Genomic DNA, 16,077 nt, shown 5'->3' with positions numbered 1-16,077 from the left:
TCTGTTATTGTCACAATCAGTACAACACCAAGTATCAAGGCCCACACTTGGATCTAGTGTTATAAACATAGATAGAATTTATTCTTATTTAGACTTAAATGCCAATTTAAGACACTTTGTAGTTTACATTAGTTAATACAGTATTAATTTTAGATTGTACAGAGTATAGTAACTCCAGAATCCTTTCCTTGGGTTCTAAGATGTATTCTAGTTTTAACTGCCATTTTTATTTTTATGCGTTGGGAATTAACATACCTTATACCAATGAAACTGTTTTCCTTGAACAGCAAAGATGACATTAATGTTGTTGTCTATTAATTTTTCTGAAAGTTGGCCTAGGGAGGGATGTTCCTGTAACAGAAAGTGAAATAAAGAAGGGAGTGAAATTTAGTAGCTCAATCCCACACGCAACTAAACATCCACATGAGGAAAACTGTATGATTAACATAAAAAATGTATTGGGAAGGATTATGTTTTTACTAGAGGCATTTAAATTCTTTTAAAAAATAAGATCAACATCAACATATTAAGGATATTTTAAAGGCAAAAGCACCATAAAAACCTCAGAAACTCAGAAAGTTGAAGAGGGCTGAATTCAGAGAATGTTCAGCAGCTCTTTAGGTTAACACTGGACTCTAAATGATATATATATATATATTTTGTCCTTTTGCTATTTCTTTGGGCTGCTCTTGCGGCATATGGAGGTTCCCAGGCTAGGGGTCCAATCGGAGCTGTAGCCACTGGCCTACACCAGAGCCACGGCAATGCGGGATCCCAGCTGCGTCTGCAGCCTACACACCACAGCTCACGGCAACGCCGGATCCTTTAACCCACTGAGCAAGGCCAGGGACCGAACCCGCAACCTCATGGTTCCCAGTCGGATTCGTTAACCACTGCGCCACGACGGGAACTCCTAAATGATATATTTGAAAGATTATTTAATGTTCAGAAACGGACATATTAGTGACGATAACATTCTGAGAAGAAATTCGGTAGCAAGCATTGAAATGCAAATATATGAATTTCACATATATATTTACACACATATACATGTATGTAATATATACACATATTTATATATATATGTATATATTTGAAATAGTACATGATATAGCACAAACTCTGTTTAAAGGCAGAAAACCCTGCATTCAAGTCCCAAGTTGTCAGTTTATGATAAAAATTGTATCTCAGGTATATCCTTTGTAATATCTGAATGGTATCTGCTTTCCATGTTGCTGGCAAGATTAAAAAGATAAAAATAGTATGTGACTTAATTAGAATAGTTTCTTGCATATACTTAAAACTAATATCATTTATTATAATTTTTATTTCTAACAGCTTATATGAGGTATAGGTTCAGATCTTTCCACTTAACCTTTTTGTCATTCATATACACACACACACACACATATATATACACACACACATATATATACACACACACACATTTATATTACAAATCTGTCTTACAATGATAAATAAAACTTATGTAGATCTGTGACATTCTTTGTGGTTGTCAGAAAGTTAGGGATGAGTAGGAGAAGGGGAATAAAAATAAATGAGAAATCTGACTACTATGGAAATTTCTATATAAAGTTATGTATCTAGACATAGTATTTTTTCTTTCTACAAATGCTTTCCTAGATATTAAAGCAATTGCAAATAACAACTTTGTAACAATGTCAAACTTCACCTGCAGCCATTCCCACCTGTTGTTGGTGCTTAGTTGCATAAGCTAAGATCATGTGACTGAGCCTGATCTGATTCAAGTTCATATTACTCTGTAGGTTTTACTCCCTCTTTCACCCTCCAATTCTAATTGTGCTTTTTTAAGGGAATATTTTACTTAAACCATCTTGGTTAAAATTTCTGTATTTAGGCAACTGTGTAAACTTAATGAAAGAGCTAATTTCACTAGTTTCACCTGTAGCCTAAATTATGTGATTCACATATTAAACATATATATGTTTAATAAGATATAACTTGGTAGCTTAAAACTACCGTCACTATCATGAGTAACTGCTGTGAATTGAATATCTGTGTCCCAAATTGATATACTGAAATCCCAGCCACAAGGTGATGGTATTAAGAGGTGAGCCTTTGACTAATATATAAAAAATCACTAACAAGGAGCTACTATATAGCTTGGAGAAATCTTTTCAGTACTCTGTGATAGCCTATATGGGGAAAGAATCTGAAAAAGAATGGATCTGTATGTTTATGTATGGCTGATTCACTTTGTTGTACACCTGAAACTAACATGACATTGTAAGTCACCTATAATCCGATAAAATTTACTAAAAAAAAAGGTTGGCTTTTGGGAGATGATTAGGTCATGAAGGTAGAGCTCCCAGGAATGAGATTAGTGCCCTTATAAAAGAGAGCCAGTGGAGAAAGTCCCCTTGTGCCTTCTGCCTCATGAGGTTATAAAATAGAAGCCATTGTTTATGAATTGAAAAGTAGGCTCTCACCACACCCTGAATCTGCCAATGCCTTGATCTTGGACTTCCCAACCTCAAAACCTTTGAGGAATAAATATCTCTTGTTTATAAGCCACTCAGTATATGGTGTTTTGGTATATAGGTGCCCAAATGGAGTAAGGTAACAAACGAACATAACAAATATCCATTTATTTCTATATAATCTGTCATTGCTTTGGTAAGAAACAAATCAAATTTTCATGAACTACATTTAAATGTGATATGACAAAAATTTATGAAAAGATTTAAAAAGTGTTATCACAAGATTTGCATAAGAAAGATTCTGCACAGTACTGTTAAGAATATAATTAATAGAAAAACAATCCCCAGTGTATAAGTTTCACCAGATAAATTTTTATTCCTTGTCCCTAATAATATATATGCTCTTAAAATAGACTTACAATGGTTTGCATAATGTTAATAAATGAAAGAGAACAAGTGAGGGAAGGTAAATCTAGCTGTATTGGGAATTTTCTTTAAATGGCAACAACTACAACTACTTTTCAAATATTTTTCCTTCAATTTAAAAAAAATCACACTTTGCCAAGCATTCCCTTTCTTTTAAAACCATTCATATTTTAAGGAATTTTTTTGTCTCTTTAGGGCCGCACCTGTGGCATACGGAGGTTCCCAGGCTAGGGGTCCAATTGGAGCTATAGCTGCCGGCCTATGCCATAGTCAGCAACGTGGGATCCAAGCCGAATCCTTAACCCACTGAGCAAGGCCAGGGATCGAACCTGCATCCTCCTGGATGCTAGGCAGTTTTGTTAACTGCTGAGCCACGACGGGAACTCCTCTTAGGGAATTTTTTTTTTTTTTGTCTTTTTAGGGCCACACCCATGGCATATAGAGGTTCCCAGGCTAGGGGTCTAATTGGAGCTCTTGCTGCTGGCCTACACCAGAGCCACAGCAACACCAGATCTGAGCCGTGTCTGCGACCTACACCATAGCTCACGGCAACTCCAAATACCTAACCCACTGAGCAAGGCCAGGGATTGAACCCACGTCCTCATGGATGCTAATCAGATTCATTTCCACTGTGCCATGACAGGAACTCCTTTTAAGGAAATTTTAATCCATGTTTTTAACCAGCTTATATTGAAGTCACATAAAATCAATATTTAAAGAACAGATCAAAATGTAAGCAGGTTTTGGAGTCTTCTCAGTCTCTTTCTCCTTTTTAAAAATAGGAAGTCACATTGACCAAAAGTATGCAGAATTGAAATCTTGAAAGTTCTAGTGTGCTCAGAAGATCAAGAAGGTCATTTGGATCTCTAAGCTTAAAAGAACACATTGTTTTTTTTAACCCTAGAAAGAAATGTTTTAAAAGAAAATTCCAAGTATTTTGAGGGGAGTTCCTGTCTTGGCTCAACAGAAACAAATCTGACTAGTATCCATGAGGACACAGTTTCAATCCCTGGCCTTGCTTAGTGGGTTAAGGATCCAGCGTTGTTATGAGCTGTGGTGTAGGTTGTGGATGTAGCTCAGATCCCGCCTTGCTGTGGCTATGGTGTAGGCTGGCAGCTGTAGCTCCCATTCAGCCCCTGGCCCCGGAACCTCCATATACCACAGGTGGAGCCCTAAAAAAAAAGACACACAAAACAAAACAAAACAAGTAACTCGAAGATTTGTTAAAATTACACGTTTAACAGATGTTTAAATAAGACGAGAGTTGTGGATTAATGTTGAAACCCTTCCCTTTTCTCCCACAGAGCATATAGAATCTTAGTAGATTTTATTTCTAGGTCTCGTATTCACTAGCAGGAACACTCTCTCAGCCAGCTGTCTTGTTGTGTTGACGTCACTCACTGTTCCTTAGCTCTAACTCCCTCTCTGTCTAACCCATCACTTATTGTTTCTCTAATCTCTGAAAATAATTAATAGAGATAACAAGCATTTCAGGGGTAAAAGGGAGATGGGAAAGCAATGTGCCAAGGCAGCTGCTAAGTAATTAAGGGCAAAAGGGTACCTTTCACATTTTTCTTCTTCACCAACACCTTCACTGTGCTTTGTGGGAAATACTTCATAAAGGTCAGAAGGGAAAAGGAGGTAAGAAAGATTCAATGGAAACAGTTTTGGTTAAAGAGGTAGCTGAAGATTTATGAGTTTTAATAATGTGCATATGTAGTGACAAAAATAAGTGTTTAATAGTCTGTAAAAGTGAGATTCATAATAAAAATTCTTATAGAATTTGTAATATTGAATATCATAATAAGATATGAAAAAAATCCAATGTCTTGGTTAAATAAAGTACTAATTATTTGGACTGCTTTTTATAGTTCACTTTTTAGAGAACAGACAGCATGAAAACAATCTAATAGCACAGGTTTATTTAGAGATGAAGATTATAAATTATGTATTGTCAGTCCCCATCTATTGCAGTAGCTTATTTTTTATCTACATGGCTGCATAGTAATAATCACATAGACCCAGGTTTCTCATCAGTGGCACTACTGACATTTGGGGCCAGGTTTCTTTGTTGTGGAAGTGGGGCTGTCCTGCATTGTAAGATACTTTATACATTCCTGGCCACTACCTATTAGATGCTGGTATCTCCCTCCTCCCCAGTTGTAGCAACCAAAATGTCTCTGGACATTGAAATGTCCTCTGGGGAGCAAAATAGCTCTAGCTGAGAACTACACCAAGAGTAGGGGCTCTGAAAACATACTACCTGAGGCTTCAACTCTTGGCACTATAATTACTCATTATGTAACACTGGGCATCTGTCTTCACCTGTTTGTGATCCATTCTATATGTGTAAAATGGGTATAAATACTAGTATCAACCTCTCAGATTAATGAGTTAATGTTTGTATAGGCTTTCACTTACCATTAAGCTCAGATTAATGGTAATTAAGGGCTCATGTCCTGATGTCACACTGCTTGTCTTGTGACCACAGACAAGTTCTTGATCCTTTTAGTGCTCCCATTTTCTCAATTATAAAATGGAGGAAATGGCAACATCTACACTTTGCTGGAATGTTGAGTGGTGCTATCTAAATGCAAAGGGACAAACCCCACAGGGCTGCTTAATAAAATACAGCTTTCAATAAAATATTGCTTAATAAAAAGACATTTTGAGTCCATTACAAAGGCTAGATGTTCAGCTCTTGAATATGCTTTGTTTGACTTGCCTCATTTATTTACCTTTCGCACCTGGCTCCTGAAGTGTTTAAATCTGCGGCTTCTGCCAAACGTGATATCAACTGCATTCTTAATATCCTCGTTACTGAAGGAGGGCTTGGACTAATAATTTTTGTAAGCTTCTCAATGAGCATGGTAATAAAAAATTTTCTGCTTAAATATGATTTAAACAAAATATGTAATTTAATTGGAACATTCTATTTCATAAGTATTTTTATCAAATTTTTTTCATTGTGTCACTTTGGAAAATCATTATTTTTTCTCACTTACAGGAGCATTATAAAAGCAGTGTGAGGCTGCTCTGAACCTGGCCCAGCTGATTCTGTTTGCAACTTTTGCTTTCAATTTTAAAGAAAAAAATAAACTAAATATTGTTTGCAGAAATAATTTCCTGGCAATATTTTTGCAAGCATGAGGAACATTCAGATTAGGTCTGTTCTGAAGTTATTATTGAATTCATTTTGGTTCTCATGGAATTTACAATTTAAAACAGATTACAGAGCACTAAACTGAAATTAGGCATTTTGTTACTTTTAAAAGTTGTTATGTGTGTGTGTGTGTGTATATATATATATACACATGTATATTATATACATATATATTTTAATAAGTTATTATAAAATATTGGAGGAGTTCCCCTCATGGCTCAGTGGTTAATGAATCCGACTAGGAACCATAAGGTTGTCGGTTCGATTCCTAACTTTGCTCAGTGGGTTAAGGATCCGGCATTGCCATGAGCTGTGGTGTAGGTTGCAGACGCGGCTTAGATCCCGAGTTGCTGTGGCTCTGGTGTAGGCAGACAGCTACAGTTCTGATTAGACCCCTAGCCTGGGAACCTCCATGTGCTGCGGGAGCCGCCCCAGAAAAGGCAAAAAAATAAATAAATAAAATATTGGATATATTCCCTTATTCCCTGTGCTGTACATTATATCTTTGTATCTTATTTATTTTATACCTAGTAGTTTGTAGCTCTTAATCCCTCTCTCTTATCTTGCCCTCCACCATCCCTCTCTCAATCAGCAACTACTAGTTTGTTCTCCATATCTGTGAGTCTTGTTTCTATGTTGTTATATACATTTGGTATATTTTTTTAGATTCCACATAGAAGTGAAAATGTGCAGTGTTTATCTTTCTCTCTGATTCATTTTAGTAAGTATAATACACTCTGTATCCATCCATGTTGTTGCAGATGGCAAAATTTCATTCTTTATTATGGCTGAGTAATATTCCACTGCATATATATATGCCTATATAAATAATGTATACAATTATATATTTATAATTTCACAGATTTCTGTATCCATTCACCTGTTGATGGATGCTTAGTTTGCTTCTATATTTTGCTCTTGTGATTAGTGCTGCTAAGAACATTGGGGTATATAGATCTTTTAGAATTAGTGTTTTCATTTTCTTCATATATATACACACACACACGTGGAACTGATGAATTATGTGTGAGTTCTATTTTAAATTTTTTGAGTAACCTCCATACTGTTTTCCATAGTAGAAATTTACATTCCCACCAACAGTGCATTATGGTTCCCTCTTCTCTGCTTCCTCACTGACATGTTATTTGTAGTCTTTTTAATGATAGCCTTTCTGACAGGTGTGGGGTGATATCTCATTGTGGTTTTGATTTGAATTTTTCCTAATGATTAGTGATATTAAACATCTTTTCACATGCCTATTAGCCACTTGTATATCTTCTTTAAAAAAATGCTATTCAGATTTTCTGCCCATTTTTTAATTAGGGTGTTAGTTTTTTGATATTGAGTTGTATTAGCAGTTTATATTTTTTTTATATTAACCCCTTATTGGATATAATATCTGCAAATATCTTCTCCCATTCAGTAGGCTGCATTTTCCTTGTGTGATGTAAAAGTTTTTAAGTTTGATTAGGTCTCATTTGTTTATTTTTACTTCTGTTTCCCTTGCCTGAGGAGATAGACCAAAAAAATAGTGCTGAGATCTTTGTCAGTTACTGTACTGCCTACATTTTCTTCTAGTTGTTTTATGGTTTTTGGTCTTACATTTAGGTCTTTAAATCCATTTTGAGTTTATTTTTGTATATATGTGATAAAATGTTCTAATTTTATTCCTTTGCATGTAGCTGGCTAGGTTTCCCATCATCACTTGTTGAAGAGACTGTCTTTTCCCCACTGTGTATTCTTGCCTCCTTTGTCATAGATTAATTTACCATATGTAAATGCATTTATTTCTGGGCTCTCTATTATGTTCAACTGATATATGTTTATTTTGTGCCATACTTTTTTTTATTACTGTAGCTTTGTAGTATAGCCTGAAGTCAGGAAGAATGATACACCTCTAGCTTTGTTCTTTTTTCTCAAGATTGCTTTGGCAATTTGGGGTCTTTTTTATTCCATATAAATTTTAGGATAATTTATTCTAGTTTTGTGAAAAATATTGTGGCATTTTGATGGAGATTGCATTAAATCCATGGATTGCTTTGGGCAGTATGGCCATTTTAACAATATTAATTCTTCCCATCCAAGAGTGTGGGATGTCTTTCCATTTCTTTTTATTATCTTTAGTTTCTTCATTGTGTTTTATAGTTTTCAGAGTATAGGTGTTTCACTTCCTTGGTTAAGATAATTTCTATACGGAGTTCCCATTGTGGCTCAGTGGTTAACGAACCCAACTAGCATCCACGAGGACATGGGTTTGATCCCTGGCCTTGCTCAGTGGGTTAAGGATCTGGAGTTGCTGTGAGCTGTGGTGTAAGTCACAGACATGGCTTGGATCCAGTGTGGCTCTGGCGTAGGCTGGTGGCTACAGCTCCAGTTGGACCCTTGCCTGGGAACTTCCATATGCCACAGGTACAGCCCTAAAAAGACAAAAACAAAGGTAATTTCTATATATTTTATTCTTTTTGATGCAGTTTTAAATGGAATTGTTTTCTTGGTTTCTCTAAGAAAATGTATGCTGGCACATTATTTAGTGTATAGAAAATCAACAACTTTCTGTATGTTGATCTTATATTCTGCAACTTTACTCAATTCATTTATTAGTTCTAATAGTTTTTTAGTGGAGAACTTAGGGATTCCTATATGTGGTATCATGTCATCTGCAGATAGTGACAGATGCATCTATATTCATCAGAAATAGTGCCCTTTAATTTTCTTTTTTTGTACTGTCTTTGGTTTTGGTGTCAGGGTAATTGTGGGCTCATAGAATGAGTTTGGAAGTGTTCCCTTCTCTTCAGTTTCTTGGAATAGTTTAAGAAGGATAGTTATTAACTCTTCTTTATATGTTTGATAGCATTCACCTGTGAAGCACTCTGGTTCTGGACTTTTGTTTGGAAGGTTTTGATTACTGATTCAATTTCTGTAGTAGTAATTGTTCTGTTAAAATTATATATTTTTTCCTGATTCAGCCTTGGAAGATTGTATGTTTCTAGGAATCTATTTCTTCTAGGTTGTCCTATTTTTTGGCATTAACTGTTCATAGAATTGTCTCATGATTGTTTATATTTCTGTGATAATGGCAGTAACTTCTCTTTCATTTCTTATTTTGTGTATTTGAGTACTTTCTCTTTTTTTCTTAAAGTCATATCAATTTGGTTTATCTTTTCAGAAAGCCATCTCTTGCTTTCATTGATCTTTTCTATCTTTTTTTTTGTCCCTAAATTATTGATTTCCACTCTGATCTTTATTATTTCCTTCCTTCTGCTGAATTTGGGCTTTGTTATTCATTTTCTAATTCCTTTAGATGGTATGTTAGGCTTTTTGAGATTTTCATTATTTGTTGAGGTAGGCCTGTTATCACTATAAATTTCCCTCTTAGAACTCTTTTGGTGCATCCTTTAGATTTTGGAGTGTTGTGTTTCCATTTTAACTTGCTTCAAGATATTTTCTGATTTCCTCTTTGATTTCTTTATTGACCATTGGTGTTTGGTAGCATGTTGCTTAGTCTTCACATGTTTGTTCTTTCCTCCTTTGTCTTCCTGTAATTGATTTTTAATTTCATTCCATCATGATCAAAAAAAGATACTTGATATGATGTCTGTCTTCTTAAATTTGTCCTGACTTGTTTTGTTAACTGTCCTGGAGAACAGTCTATGTGCACTTGAAAAGAATGTGCATTCTACTGTTCTGGGGGTAGAATATACTGTAGATATCTCTTAAGTCCAGCTGGTCTAATGATTCATTTATTTACATTCTATTTTTATTTTTAATTTTATTTTAAGGTTGCATCTGCAGCATATGGAACTTCCCATGCTAGAGGTTGAATGTGAGCTGTGGCTGTTGGCCTATGCCGTAGTGATGCCAGATCTGAGCCATGTCTGTAACCTATGCCACAGCTTGAAGCTGCACTGGATCCTAATCCACTGAGTAAGGCCAGGGATGGAACCCACATCCTCATGGATACAAGATGTTTTTTTTTTACCTGCTGAGCCACAGTAGGAACTACTTTTTTATTTTTATTTATTTACTTATTAGGGTTGCACCTGTGCCATATAATGATTCATGTAAGGCTAGTGTTTCCTTCCTGATTTTCTATCTGGATTATCTCCCACTGATGTAATTAGGATGTTCATTTGCTCTACCATTATTGTGTTACTGTCAATTTCTCCCTTTATTTCTGTTAATATTTTGTGTGTGTATATATGTTTGTGTGTGTATACATAATATATATGTTTGGGGTGCATATATATTAATGAGTAAAGTATCTTCCCCTTGTGTTGATCTCACATTCTAAAAGAGCAAAGTTTTTTTACTACATACTCCACTTTTTGTTTCTGATGTCATAGTTTATATCTTCATGTTCAACCCTTAACTATTTATTTTAGTTTTGGTTGATTTTACAATTTTGATCTTTTAAATTTTGTACTAACTTATTTAAGTGGTTGAGCCACTGTCTTTACTATATATCTGCATCTACTAGTGGCATTTCCTCTTCCTACAATTTCTTATTTCTCTGTTATAGCCATTTCTTTTTCACTTGAAGAATGCCCTTTAATATTTCTTGTAAGTTTGGTTTACTATTGATTAAATCTTATAGTTTTTGCTTATCTGAGAAGCTCTTTATTTCTCTTTCAATTTTGCATGATGAATTTTCTGTATAGAGTATCCTAGATTGTAGGGTTTTATTTATTTATTTATTTATTTATTTATTTATTTATTTCATTGTACTTTTTGTCTTTTTAGGGTCTTACCCATGGCATATGGAGGCTCCCAGGCTAGGGGTATAATTGGAGCTATAGCTGCTGGCATATGCCACAGAAACAGCAATGCCAGATCTAAGCCACGTCTGTGACCTACACTGCAACTCACAGCAACTCCATATCCTAAACCCACTGAGCAAGGCCAGGGATTGAACCCATGCCCTCATGGATGCTAGTTGAATTCGTTTCTGCTGTGCCACAATGGGAACTCTGTTTGTTTGGGTTTTTTTTTTAAACACTTTTTAAGTATATCTGCCACTCCCTTCTGGCCTGCAAAGTCTACTGTAAAACAAGCTGATAGCCTGCGGGTATTCTCTTGTAAGTGATTCTTTGTTTTACCTTCTGCCTTTCATATTCTCTCTTTACTTATAACAAAAAGTTGTGACAATATTAAAAAAATTTGCACACAGACTTAAAACTTTCTGGGTGCATTTTGCCTGAGTGACATAACCTTTACTTTCTTGATGGTGCATGTTCATAAAACTCTAAGGTACTCACACTTAAAACTGATCTTATCTCTTTAATTTTAAAAAGTTGCATTTTTATGCAGTGTTAAGCCTAGAACAACAAAGTAAGAATCAGGAAATGAGGTGAAAATTTTTATTATATGCTTTAATTTACCCATATTAGAATTACTTATATTAGTCTTATAATTGCAAATCAGTAATTTCCCTGAGACTAAATAAATAAAGGAATTCTGAGAAATTAAATGATAGGAGGTGTGAAGAATCACTGACCATGAAATGATGAGGCACAGGAAAAAAAAAAAGGCTCCATAAAGAAACAAACAACAAACATAAGCTACTAAATACAACTAGAAGTATGATGGGATCTTGCCTATTTACATATTTCCATCAGGACTGAGAATCAGAGCAGTATGTGAAAATCATGTAGATAAGTGTTCACTGAATGACCTGTATGCCTCTTCCACATATTTGCTCCTTGGCCCCCTTTCATTGTTACTGGATACTCTGGTGTTATTCTTGACCTCCACCAAGGTGAAGTGAATAGTTTGTAAAATGGGCTCTGAATGAGGTTGGGAATCACCCTGGAGGAACTGGGTAGGGAGATAGAATAAAATTCTAGACCCTCAGAAATAATAACCTGTCTTCTACACCATTAACAATTTTTATACTAACATTTGACATTTTATAAAGGATTCCTTATTTTTAAACTGTCATTATTACACATTACAAAACTACATTACTACTCAAGTTTTTCATTCTAGCAGTTGGAGAAAAAACAGGGGGAAAATGTAGTTTATTTAATATTATAACATTATTTGCCAGTGGCCATATATAAAATGTAAGGATCTTCAAATGTAAACTATTTAAAATTTTATCTTGTTTTATAATTTATATAAGCCAAATTATTTGCTTTATTTCTTCTGAAATATTGCAACTAGAAAGTTAGAGGAGAATTCACACCAAGAACTTCGATGCTATATCTCTTGTAGTTTTCCCTTGTGACATTGTGGCAGAATGGTTAAGAATACAGATTTTAATATAAGATTAACTTGACTGAGCCCCAGTTCTGTCACTTACTAACTTTTTAGCAGTCTATCCTCTCAGTCAACTTTCTTAATTTCTTCTACCCTCAATCTTTTTGGTTATAAAAGAAAGATAATTATGACTACCATGCCAAATTATAAAGATAAATGTCATACTTTATGCACTGTACTATACGCAGTATACTGATACTGTATGTAGCAACAGTGTTTTCAGTTAATAAAAACTCAAAACATGGTAGTTGTTATTATTCTGGAATTCACCTTGACCCTCATGAAATAGCTATGTGAAGTGAACAAGCAATAGAACTCTGGCCTATGTAATTGAGACATGTAAAAGGTCTTTTATCAATTAATTTCCTTTTATAAATGAAGGAACCAGTCTTAGATCAAGAAGCTCAGATACTATTCAACATTACTAGTATTGGCTGCTGGAGATAAAGCCAAGAAGCCACGTGCTTGATTGCTTGTCTAGTTTATATCTTTTAAAATTCCCCTATAATGGCTGGATAGGAGAGAATGGAGGTCATTTTAAAATGAGCAGGTGGGAAGCAAAAGATTTATACAATGTGAAGAGAAACATGAGTAAGATGGGAACCATGTCTGGTCACTTATGATGGAGCATGATAATGTGAGAAAAAAGAATCTATACATGTATGTGTAACTGGGTCACCATGCTGTACCGTGGAAAATTGGCAGAACACTGTAAAGCATCTATAATGGAAAAAAATCATTATATATATATATATATATATATATATATATATATATATATATATAAATGAGCAGGTAAATATGCTTGGATATAGGAGGTTTCAGAGCAGTAGCACATCTTGTGTATATAAACACATGGTGGAGGGATCAATCAAAATGTTTCAGCTTCTTTTGTTTAGGGCAGTGTTCCTGGCAATTAAGGGAATGAGACTTCTTAGGAAAAGTATCCCTTAAAACACAGACCTGGTATAAATGAGATAAAAATATTTTTCTCTGGTTTTAACAAACACACTACTTCTTGGTTTACATATTAGTGACATGTGGAAGGTTCATTCTTTATGTAGGTTAAACAGTGTTCAAGAAGACAATTAAAGGTTATGATAGTTTGTCCAAATTTCTGATGTCATAAGAGCCCAAATGCTCTGTAAAATTCCACCAGAATCATGATTTAGTCCCATAAATCTATATGGCAGGGTATGTATCTAAATGTACGAGAACATTTCTTTGCCTTAAGGAATCCTTCTTAGATGAGCAACAGCACCCTCTAAAATACAGTTATGGAGAGATGACTTCAGTGAGTTGGCAAAACTTCAAGAGAAGAATGCAATGCAATTTGAAAATAATGTGACTATTATTTTTCCTTTAAAAAAAGCTTCTCCTTGTCTGATAATAGAATAGTTCCTCTTATGTTCTCCACTCCCAGTAAATGAATTAGAACAGTATCTCAGATTAAAAGAGGTTAAAATAGAAGGAAGAAAAATAAGAAATGACTAAGTTAAAGTAGATTTATCTACCAAAATGAAATGTGGCTGAGTAGAAGATAATTAGCAAAGAGAAAGATACTAACGGAATAACTCCAAATCCTAAATTTTTAAATTCAAACTCTAGTTACTTTTTAAAATCTTTAAATGTTGCAAGACTCTAAACCAACTAAGGGTAATACACTTGCCTCTACGCTTTCAAAAAGTCTAGTATTTCAGATTAACTGCATTTAAACTATTTAAATTTCATTCATGGGAATCACACATTTCAGCATAATTATAGTGCATTTCCCAAACCGTGCATAAGGTGTCTTAGAGTACTGTAGTAGTACACTTTCACTAGGTTACCCCGGAATATCTTGAATTTTCAAGGGAAACACAGTGATGCTTGGCATCTGTGAGGTATCCATGAGCTACTAGCTGGAGGTGGTTAACAACTTTAATATTATATTTGGCTCTGTCCTTTTGGATGATGTCATATCTTTGCAAAGCTGAGCAGAATGAAAATCAGTGCAGAACAGGAAATGAAGGTGGCTTATATATATATATCCAATTTGACTCCAAGGCTTGGGAAGTTCTCATTTTAAGTTATTTACTAAAAATAACATATACATACTTATATTTATATATTGATGATTTATTTGTATTATTTTTTTTAAACTGGCTACTAAATTTTTAGGACATAAATAGTTATGTTATTGGGCCTAACTTCTTAATTAATAGAAATGTCAGGCTGGTGTTTATTTTTCCTTCCAGGGAAAAAATTACTGAGATAGTAGGTACCACAATCTAAGAAAGTTTGAAAGCTTTTATTCTAACATGTGCATGTATGTATAAATAGGGGTCAGTGTCACAAATAAATAATACATTATGCAATTGATTTTGTACATATACCATAGCTAATGCTGGGAAAGATATGGTTCTAGGAGATTGTATTTAAATATATGATTTACAGCTGAAACTAACCCTCAGGAAGCAATCCAGATGTGCACTGATTATAAAAAAATAGACCCTGAATATAGATAAAACTAAAATATTGAAAGCTGGCCTAGTTTTACTCCTTTTTTGCCCCCTAGTCTCTACTTAGATTTACCCATTGTACTATGAGGATTCCTCAGACCAAATACACTCCCCTTAACGATCCCCAGCATATTTTTCAATACCAACCCCTGTAGAACTAGTTTATTTATGTAAGACAAAGGTATATGTATATACTCTTTTCAAGGTCCTTCAGTTGCATAAAAAGTAAGCTCTTCTATCACTTTTATTTTCATAAATTATATAGTGCTTTAGAGGACATCAGAAGTCAGCTACTAGATGTTATCAAAGCGTTTCAGCCTTATATTTTATTGATTGGAATTTATAGATTGCATTGTTTCATAGTTTCTTTATCATGGCTAATCTTGACTGTACATCATGCTTCTTTAGGTAATTTCTTGGTATAAGAACAGCTGAATTGCCAATTTAAACTTACACTGTAACCAAAAGAGTTCTAACTCTAAGAGGCTATTGCTTTATTACCATGCTTGTTGATCTGATGTAGACGTTGTTTTTCAGATGGCAGTTTCCGTCATTTGGCACCACTATGCCAGCCAATTTGCTGTCAAGAGCAAGATGAGATGTCTGATCTGTCATCACCAGCAGCAGTCTTTTAGCTTCTTTTCGCCATCCAATATGACTCTTAAAATAAACATGGAATTAGATCTTGTACAATAACATAGATCTCTCATGTAGTCTTTATCCCAAGTAAATATTGAATTTAAGTTAACAAAAATTAAGCCAGGCTAGAATAATGTGCATAAATTCAATATCTTTCATAAATAGCATTAACTTTCATTTGTATATCCTCTTTTTTTTTTTTTTTTTTTTCCCACTACAGCCATTTGATTACACTAGTTCGTGACTAGAGATTTCTAGTGTTCCTTCAGAGGAAAAACAAGCCAGGTTTACAAAGTGCAGACTACCCAGTGTGATGTGAGTAGGACAACAAGCTATTCCTGGTTCTTCCTTGGAACGTGGTGAGTGAAAAGAGCAGCCCTTTTTGGAAAGGATTTTCCAAATGCACAAATTATTCTTGCCCTTTTATCTTTTCCTATTTATAACCCTCTCCCAATTTAGCTCCTCTGTCCTGAACACATACCAAAATGAATAATATGGGTGACAAATAAGAGATAGAAGAAGAATGTATTCTTTTATGCTATGTTTTCACTACATAAATCAAAGAGAAGAATCCTAAATTCTTGGGGAATTTTGCATCAGAGCAAAGACTCAATGATGTGAAAACTTC

At 34.6% G+C, this 16,077-nt stretch overlaps 1 protein-coding gene across 1 annotated transcript in view; it reads right to left on the bottom strand.

The window, feature by feature from the left end:
• The window catches only part of ITGB8 (integrin subunit beta 8), a 105,376-nt gene that overhangs the window by 30,580 nt on the left and 58,719 nt on the right, over positions 1 to 16,077 (bottom strand). Inside the window, exons 6-7 of the mRNA XM_047752506.1 lie at positions 15,312 to 15,470; positions 256 to 351 (exon numbers count right to left, since the gene is read on the bottom strand). Coding sequence (XP_047608462.1) covers positions 256 to 351; positions 15,312 to 15,470 — 255 coding nt within the window. The remainder of the gene's footprint in view (positions 1 to 255; positions 352 to 15,311; positions 15,471 to 16,077) is intronic.

Source organism: Phacochoerus africanus, chromosome 11 (assembly GCF_016906955.1).
Source record: "Phacochoerus africanus isolate WHEZ1 chromosome 11, ROS_Pafr_v1, whole genome shotgun sequence".
In the NCBI taxonomy this organism is placed as follows: domain Eukaryota; kingdom Metazoa; phylum Chordata; class Mammalia; order Artiodactyla; family Suidae; genus Phacochoerus; species Phacochoerus africanus.
The sequence above is the reverse complement of the archived record's forward strand: the minus strand, read 5'-3'. Positions and strand labels throughout refer to the sequence as shown.